The following is an 8,993-nucleotide window of genomic DNA, read 5'->3' as shown; positions in this document are numbered from 1 at the left end:
GGTTCAGAGGGTCCAAAGTTATGGACCCTCAAAAGGGTAGCCCCATCTACTAATAGCTCCCATTGAAAACAATGGGGAATGGGGGCACCTCCTTTGGGGGTCCATAACTTTGGACCCCCTGAACCAAACTTTACCAAACTTGGCTGGTATCATCAGGAGAGTCTTCTGAGGGTACCCTGAAATTGTGGTGCCTCTAGCATAAAAACTGCGCCCCCTGCTGGCCGGCAAAGTAAAAACACAAAAAAATTTAATGACCCGCATATAAGTCGAGGAAAGCTTTTTCAGCATTTAAAATGTGCTGAAAAATTCGACTTACACATGAGTATATACGGTATCGATTATCTCCTTCCTAGATTCTCAGACTGAACCACATTATTCAGATCATAACAGTTAGAAACGTCTTCCAGGTTTTGTTTCTTTTCTAAAGCTGAATTCTGTGTGCCAGTGCTCCATCTTTACGCTCACCCAGTTGTGGCGCTCGCTGCGTACTGCACGCCTCCGTACTTGCGGAAATCACTGTTTTGTGACGCAGCAGTGGCCCCTGACCTGGAGGTTTTTAAAAGATGAATTCATGGAGGAAAGTTCTGTCAGTGGCTGCCGGCCAGAAATGGCTAGTTAGAGCCTCCCTTTTCAGAAGCAGTCTACCTCTGAATACCAGATGCTGAGGGGCAAGCCAGCTAAGGAGGATTGTTGTCATTTTGTCTGTGGGCTTCCCAGAAGCATTTGGCTGGCTAGAAGCTGGACTAAATGAGTGTTCTAACATTCCCTTCAAGGACGAGATTCATAGTCTGTTGTAAATGCAGTAGCTCAGAATGGAACCTCCATGTTTAGCTTGCCTCTATCAGACCCCAGGAACAAGCAGTAAGAGGTGGCATATATGGGTTTGCTGGAAGTATAGTCACTGGTCACTATTGGAAAAAATGAAGAAGGGAAGGACATTGCCTGCTTTGAGTGCCTGATGTGGAGAAGGATGGATATTCCGTGGTGGCGAACCTATGGCACTTCAGATGTTCATGGACTACAATTCCCATCAGCCCCTGCCAGCATGGCCAATTGGCCATGGGATGGGGATCGTAGTCCATGAACATCTGGAGTGCCATAGGTTCGCCACCACTGTAGAAGTAAGTAAATGATTAAAATTATTTACCTCACTAGATTGTTATGAGGATAAAATGGGAATGGGAGCATTCTATAAAGCCACCCTGATTTCCTTGAAAGAACAGCGAGATAAAAATATAACGATCATACGATTCCTGTCTTTCTTCCGAGGATCTCAGAGTAATGTACGTGGTTCTTCTGCCATTGAATCCTAGCAATAATTCAGCAAGTTAGGTGAGAGAGAGAGGCGACCGGCCTGAGCTCATCTGATGAGCATCACGGCTGAACAGGGATTTGAATCCTACTTCCATGCTGTCATTGCAATGATTGCTCATTCAAGTCTTTGAATATGTTCCTGAGTTATTTTCAGAAATGTCTGGAAACTAACACTAAAATCACTCAACCAGGGAGAAATTTTCCCATACCCTTCCTTGTTTGAACCAGGAAAATTGGCTAGGATATGGTGACAGGTGACATTGCCACCTAGATTGGAGCATTTCATTTACAGGCTATACTGTGTATCCTTCCAGCCTCCCCAAATTCTGCACCAATACAAGCTCTAATCTGTAGCTTGTATTTAAATGAAGCCAATTGATATGTCCCCTTTTTGCACAATTTATTCTACACTATAGCATTTGTATCATTTATTTTGCTTCTGCTAATCATAGGAAGGGCTAAATGATCAATGTAGGCCCAATTTTCCTGAGTATTCCCTCCCTTCCTTTCCGATTTCATCAAGCGTATTATAGCGATGTTTTAAAGAGAAGATTTCTCTTTAAAAAAAACAATAAAAGCCAAAATATAATAATGTCAGTGCTTTCACAGAAATTGTGGCATACACACAGCTGTTCTAATGTCTTGGTCTGCCACTCAGTTAAGAAAATCTTATTTCATTAATTATATGAGTTGTATTTTGTTTAACTACTGTATATACTCGCGTATAAGTCGGCTTTTTCAGCACATTTTTTGTGCCGAAAAAGCCCTCCTCGACTTATACGTGAGTGAGGGTCCCACTTTCAGTAATTCAGGAACTCTTCGTAGCGGCAGCAGCGACCCGGCCCACCCCTTCCCCACCTTGGTCAGCCCCCAGCAGGCGAATGCTCTGTCTGGCGTTTCCTTGCTTGCAAGCAAGGAAATGCTAGAGCAGGTGGGGGCAGGTAAGAGCCAGGGCCACCCATGATGCTGGGCACACGCCTGTGGGGTGCCCAGAAGGCTCCTGCCCACCCACCGCCGCCCATCATCCCTCTCACTCACTCATCTTTTCCTTTTCCCGCAGGCTCTGAGGCTCGGCTTCAGGGAAGCTGCTGCTCAGGCAGCCTTTCTCTATGACTTTTTTAAAAGGGCAATGCTCCAAAGAGTGCTTAAGCAATCTTTGGAGCATTGCCCTTTTAAGAAACTCATAGAGACAGACTGCCCGAGCGGCAGCTTCAATTAATTGTGATTTTATTGGTATCTATTTTTATTTTTGCAATTTACCACCCTAGACTTATACATGAGTCAATCAGTTTTCCCAGTTTTTTGGTGTAAAATTAGGTGCCTCGACTTATATGCAGGTCGACTTATACATGAGTATATACGGGTAAGTTGTCCAGCCTTCATGACTGTACAGGTAAGTAAAGGAATTCTAAAGCGAAAGGCATTCTTTGTTTTTAGATGACTTTTACACAGCAATCACCATCTTTTAAAAGATATTCCTTCCTGTGTGAGAGAGAAGTAGGAAAATATTTTCTAAGATGGTATTGGAAAAGGGATTCCCTCTTGTGTGAAAGAGAAGGGGAGTGCAGCTTCCAAGATAGTATTGAAAGAGGGATTCTCTCTTGCGTGGAAGAGAAGGGAAATGTCCCTTCCAAGATGGTATTAGAAGAGAGATTCCCTCTTGTGTGGAAGAGAAGGGGAATGCCCCTCCTAAGATGGCATTGGAAGAGTGACTCCTCTTTTGTGAAAGAGAAGAGGAATGCCCTTTCTCTGATGGAGCTGGAGGAGACATTTTGTACGTGAAAAAGGGAGTGGAATGCCTATTCTAGAAAGGCACCTGCCCTTCATGAATTTGTTAAATTTCAAACAGTTAACATTTTGAAAGGTATTGCTTAATTAACGACAGGTTCGTTTTTAATTCATTAGACTTTTTAAATCAATCGAATTGGCTCACTAACTGAACTTTTAACTCTTTCTCGTCACCCATTAACTGAACTTTAACTCTTTCTCGTCACCCACATTAATCACAGGCTACCAAAAGGAGCCGCTGGTGGGCAAGGCGGCTTCATCTTGCAGCCCGTTTCCCATTGTTTGGCTGAACAGCAACAAGAGCTGTTCCTCTTTGTTTACCTTTAGGCATTTGGACATCTCCCGAGACCGTCTGTCTAGTTATTATAAATTCAAGCTGACGCGCAAAGTTCTGAACCTTTTCGTGGAGAACCTGGTGAACCTGATCTCACTGGACATTTCAGGACACACCATGCTGGAGAACTGCACCGTCCCAAACATGGAGGAGAAGGCAAATCAGATCAGGTGAGACCATCAGGCCGGATGGATGGCCCCAAAGTTTATTTTGATACGTTGCTGCCCTGATATCACACAGAAGCATCACACGTCGCAGGTGTGACTGTTTTAGATGAATGAAGCCATTGAGTGCTCCAATTTTAGTGAACAGCGGCAGTGTCCTGGGGCCTGTGTAGATCATAGCAGTGAGGTTTTCAGGGCTGGTGAACACCTGAAGCTTCCTTATACTCAATCATGATCCGGAAATTGAAACTCGTACAAAATGCAGCAGCCAGGCTCCTCTCTGGGGCAACAGCTAGGGACCGGATTACTGCACTGGCTGCCAATCGAGTACCGGGTCATGTTTAAAGTTTTGGTATTGACCTTCAAAGCCATTCGCGGCCTTGGCCCTGCTTATCTGGGGGACCGTCTCTCCCTATACCACCCTTCTAGGCCCCTCCGCTCGTCGGAGGCGGACCTACTGGTGATCCCTGGCCCCAAGGCGATCCGGCTGGCCTCTACAAGGGCCAGGGCTTTTACGGCTCTGGCCCCTACCTGGTGGAACAGGCTTCCAGGTGAGATCAGGGCCCTGCGGGACTTACAAAGTTTCCGCAGGGCCTGTAAAACGGACCTGTTCCGCCAGGCGTTTGGCCAGCCGGGATGATGTCAACTCCGCCATAAGAACATCTGGCCTCCCGTGGGTACATAAAGGGGGAAGGAGGGGTTGAAGCCATCTGTAGTTTTAGTATTTTATATATTATTTTATTGTAAATTATGTATTTGATGTTTTAAATTGTTTTAGTGTTGATGGACACCGCCCTGAGCCTTTGGGGAGGGCGGTATATAAATATAATAAATAAATAAATCAGACCCTCAGGTAATTGAGGTCCATGTTGTTTACTGAGACTGGAGGCAGCTCTCCAAGGTATCGATCAGAGATTTTGCACGTCACCTGTTACCAGGTACTTTTACCTGAAGATGCTGGATTTTGAACCTGGAAACTTCTGCATAGTAAACAAACGCTCTACCATTGAGCTATAGTCCCAGCTGACTGTCAGCCTGTGCCGGACTTATTTGCTCAAACTACGTATTCTGTATAAATCCTCGTTGTTGTTTTTAAGTGTTTGTATTCATTCCGAAAGAGGAAATATAGGAATTTCTTCCACCCCCAGGGTTCTCCCAAATGTCCGTTTTTTTCCATTGAAAAACTAAAATAAAAGTTCGGGGGGGGGGGGGGCGGGGGGATCAGAAGAAGCTTATTTTTTCCAGACCTCTGTATCTCTGTTCCAGAGATTTATAAGGACTTTTGGTCTCCTCTGGAATGTTTTTCCTAATATTCTTAAATGGTGCTGGAAACAGGCATCTTGGGCGGCTGGGGCGGCTACGGCGCTTGGGAGGAGCTCGTACACGGCATTAACGAGAATGGAAAGGAAAGCTTGGTCGCGAGGGTGTTTGGAACCCAGACTCTAAGACCGTGGTTCTTAATCTGTTGGCTACACCTCCTCTGGTGGAGCTGTGGACACACTCTAGGGGAGGTGCGAGTTGTCTCAGCTATAAACTGTTTTATCCGTATTTTACGTACACAAAATGTATTTCCAAAAAACCTGTTTCATTGCCTGCTTTGTATTAATTTCTGTAAGTATGCATTTTTAGTCCACTCCACAGCCTAAATTTTAGACTTTGGGTGAAAAAGAAAGTTTACATTTTTAGCCCCCCCCCCCCCCAATGCAAACTCTCTATGCCTAAAGTTTAGGCCAGATTCATGGGAGGTGTGCGTCACAAGATCTTTCCCAAGGGGGATGCAACAGCTAAAAGGTGAATAACTGCTCAGTGGCGTTCCTGCCTAGGGACAGGGGGTACCCTTTGTCCCCGGGCGCCCCCCATTTGGTCACATGGGGGGGCGCCAACATTTCAGGGTCGTTTGTGTGTTTTTTAATGTTTTAAGTGTTTTTTTCACGTTCCGGCCCGCAGGGGGCGCATTTTTAAGGCTAGCGGCACCAAAATTTCAGGGTACCATCCAGAGACTGCCCTGATGATACCACCCAAATTTGGTGATGTTTGGTCCAGGGGTAGCAAAGTTATGGGCCCCCAAAGGGGGTGCCCCCATCCCCATTGTTTTCAATGGGAGCTAACCTGAGATGGGGGCTACCCATTTGAGGGACCATAACTTTGGTCCCCCTGAACATAACTTCACCAAACTTGGGTGGCATCATAAGAATAGTTAACAGATGATACCCTGAACATTTGGTGTCACTAGCTTTAAAAATACACCCCTACCAGGCACCCCAATAAATTTGCCCAAGATTCTTTGTTTTGCAGCGACTTTGCTCCATTGTAGCCAATGGGGAATTTCTGAGTGTGTAGGCAGGCTGCACATTTTTGAAGATAGAGGCACCAGACTTTCAGGGTGGCTCCAGGAGGGCCTCCTGGTAATAGCATCCAGGTTTGGAAACCTTTGCTTCTGGGGGTTCAATTTTATGGGCCCCCAAAAGGCTTATTTTGTTTCCCCGCTCCTGCATAAGAAAGCCTGTGGGCTGAGTTCTCTCAGAACTCTCTCAAACCCCCCCCCCCCCCACTCCAGAAGAAAAGCTCACCAAGCTTGGATGCTATTACTCAAGGCCTCTTGGAGCCACCTTGGAAAGTCTGGCACCTCTATCTTCAAAAAAGGTGCAGCCTGCCTCAGAAATTCCTCATTAGCTACAATGGAGCAAAGTCACTGCAAAACAAAGAATCTTGGCCAACTTTTTTAGGGTGCCTGGAAGGGGTGTATTTTTAAAGCTAGTGACTCCAAAATTTCAGGGTATCATCTGTTAACTATTCTTAGGACAGTCATCTAAGTTTGGTGAAGTTATAGCCAGGGGGACCAAAGCATGGTCCCTCAAAGGGGTAGCTCACATCTCAGGTTAGCTCCTATTGAAAAACAATAATGGGATGGGGTATTCCATTTGGGCATCCATAACTTTGTTGCTCCTGAACTACAAACATCAATTAAACTCGGGTGGTAATTATCAGGACAGTCTCTGGATGATGCCTCTGAAATCATGGTGCCGCTAGCTTTAAAATAAGCGCCTCCATGCAATTTAAAAACCCCCCCAAAATACCCCCCCAAAACCCCAAATACCTTTGCATTTCAGATATTTGTTCATATTTGGGCAGGACATAACCGGACAATTCTTTGTCCCATCGTGCCCAAATTTGCCCTTAGCAGATTCCAGCCAAAACTGCTATTTGTTTCTATCTGAATCTCCAACCCTCAAAAGTGATGCTGTTTCTTCAGGGAGAATCCACCCCCAAACAGCATCACTTTCAATTTTGTTTTAACTGGGGACCCCAGATTCTCCCTTTAAGGTAGATTTAAAAGAAGAATTTGACCTAGTTTAAACACCATTGAAAGTGATTCTGTTTGGGGGTGGATTCCACTGGAGGTGTTTTGTGAGAGATGATGCTGACATTTGTTTGGTAAATGTTTTACTGGGGGTGATTTGTGAGAGATTTACATGCTTAATACCCACTTGCACTGGCTTGGAGTTGCTTTCTCAGGCTAACAACCTACCTCATAGGGTTGTTGTGATTAGGAAATTAGGAAAAGAGTTGGTGGGGAGAGAGCCATGTATGTTTTGATGGGAGTGGGAGGTGTTTCAGAGCTGGTACAAAAAAATCATTGTTTATTATCATGGTGGGGGAGGGTGGCTCATACGCCAAGGGGGGTGGGGGGGCGCCAAACTCAGGTTTTGTCCCCGGGCGCCAGTGTGCCTAGGTACGCCCCTGTAACTGCTGCTAAGGTGACACAGACTCCTGGCACCACATAACCTTTATTGATGTCCTTGTCCCTAGCACCAATCCAGAGAAGAGCAGCATAGCCCCCTTCCGGAACCTGAAGAGGCCGCTCCGGTTCTTGGGCCTCTTTGATACGTCTCTTTGCCATCTCTCGTACATCCCAGCATTGCTGCTGTAAGGCAGGAACAGGAGAGAAAATGACTGGTTTTTGTGAAGAACCAGTCTGATCTGCCCCCCCCCCCCCCAAAAAAAAACTTTCTCTAAATTCCAAGTTTTGAGAGCAAATTAATTTCCCATCAGGTCACATTTGATTTCCTACACACACGCATGCACACGCACGCACTCACACACACTCACACACTCTCACACTCCCTCTCACACTCACACACACACACTCCCACACACACTCCCACACTCCCTCCCTCCCTCCCTCCCTCCCTCCCTCCCTCCCTCCCTCACTCACTCACTCACTCACTCACTCACTCACTCACTCACTCACACCCACCCACCCACCCACCAGGTTTGGTTTGTTTTTTGGTGATTTTGCAAAGTAATGTTTTCCTGCATGGTTTAGAATCCTCTGGGTATGCAGAGACCTTGCCTAGTTTTGCTGCTTTTGCAATCTTTTCAGAGGTCAACCAGTTTACTAGTATATAGTAATATAGTAAAGTTGGCCATGCTGGCAGGGGCTGATGGGAATTGTAGTCCATGAACATCTGGAGAGCCGCAGGTTGCAGACCCCTGCCCCAGATTATAGTCCAGCCTTCTGAGCACAATGTTCTAATCGCTACACTGTGCTGATTCCCCACTTTTATCCCAAGTGGGGATTCATAGCAACTCCCAGTGTCATTCTCCCTCATGTATGGAGCCATGCAAGCAAAATATAGGTCCCTGCCTCTAGGAATGTACAGGCTACATTGTCTGCAGTTGACCTCTAAGGTTGCATCCACAGAAAAGGATTGTTCTGATCTCCCGCATCCAAATCCAACACTGCCTCCAAATCCACTGCACCACACGCCTTTCCTCTTTTCCCTCCCCCGTGCCAGGTGACTGGGGATAAGAACGAAGATCAGGTGCTGAATGCCATCGAAGCGTACACTGAACACCGGCAGGAGATCACGTCACGGGCCATCAACCACCTTTTCGACATTGCCCGCATTGAGCGCTGCACCCAGCTCCTCCGAGCCCTCAAGGTGAGAGCCATGCCCTCTTTCAAGTAGGACCGTGGTGGCGAACCTTTGGCACTCCAGATGTTATGGACTACAATTCCCATCAGCCCCTGCTAGCATGGTCAGTTGGCCATGCTGGCAGGGGCTGATGGGAATTGTAGTCCATAACATCTGGAGTGCCAAAGGTTTGCCACCACTGAAGTAGGGAGTCTGGCCCCCAGCCGAGTGAGCTCTCAACTCCAGTACAGAATCCACTTTTACAGCTGTGTTCTTTGACTTGCAGTTTTAATCCGCATGTAGCCCTTTGACTCTTTTCCTACTTTGCACGTCTCCAGCAGACCAATAGTTTGGTTGCTGGAGCAGCAGGATAGCAGGAGAACAGAGCCAGCAGCTTGTACCCCAGCAGCAAGCACTGCTTTGTTTACGCTTTTGTCCCAGTCGAGAGGAAGGCCGCACAAGGCCCCATGAGCA

At 46.5% G+C, this 8,993-nt stretch overlaps 1 protein-coding gene across 1 annotated transcript; it reads left to right on the top strand.

The window, feature by feature from the left end:
• Positions 1-2,233: 2,233 nt before the first annotated feature.
• On the top strand, positions 2,234-8,576 carry LOC125424904 (protein zer-1 homolog). Its single transcript, XM_048482336.1, has 4 exons — positions 2,234-2,255; positions 3,324-3,606; positions 7,411-7,519; positions 8,394-8,576. Exons 1-4 carry the CDS (start codon positions 2,234-2,236, stop codon positions 8,571-8,573), a joined length of 594 nt encoding a protein of 197 aa, XP_048338293.1. The 3' UTR covers positions 8,574-8,576.
• Positions 8,577-8,993: the final 417 nt, after the last annotated feature.

The sequence above is a fragment of the Sphaerodactylus townsendi genome, unplaced genomic scaffold (genome assembly GCF_021028975.2).
Source record: "Sphaerodactylus townsendi isolate TG3544 unplaced genomic scaffold, MPM_Stown_v2.3 scaffold_1429, whole genome shotgun sequence".
Lineage (NCBI taxonomy): Eukaryota > Metazoa > Chordata > Lepidosauria > Squamata > Sphaerodactylidae > Sphaerodactylus > Sphaerodactylus townsendi.
The sequence above is the reverse complement of the archived record's forward strand: the minus strand, read 5'-3'. Positions and strand labels throughout refer to the sequence as shown.

Excerpts from the sequence above, each read along its gene's own strand:
- LOC125424904 (XM_048482336.1), top strand. The coding sequence starts at position 2,234 with ATGCTAGAGCAGGTGGGGGCAG. Across the intron at positions 2,256-3,323 it reads GCTAGAGCAGGTGGGGGCAG|GCTACCAAAAGGAGCCGCTG; the intron begins GTAAGAGCCAGG and ends CATTAATCACAG. Across the intron at positions 7,520-8,393 it reads ATCTCTCGTACATCCCAGCA|TGCCAGGTGACTGGGGATAA; the intron begins TTGCTGCTGTAA and ends TTCCCTCCCCCG.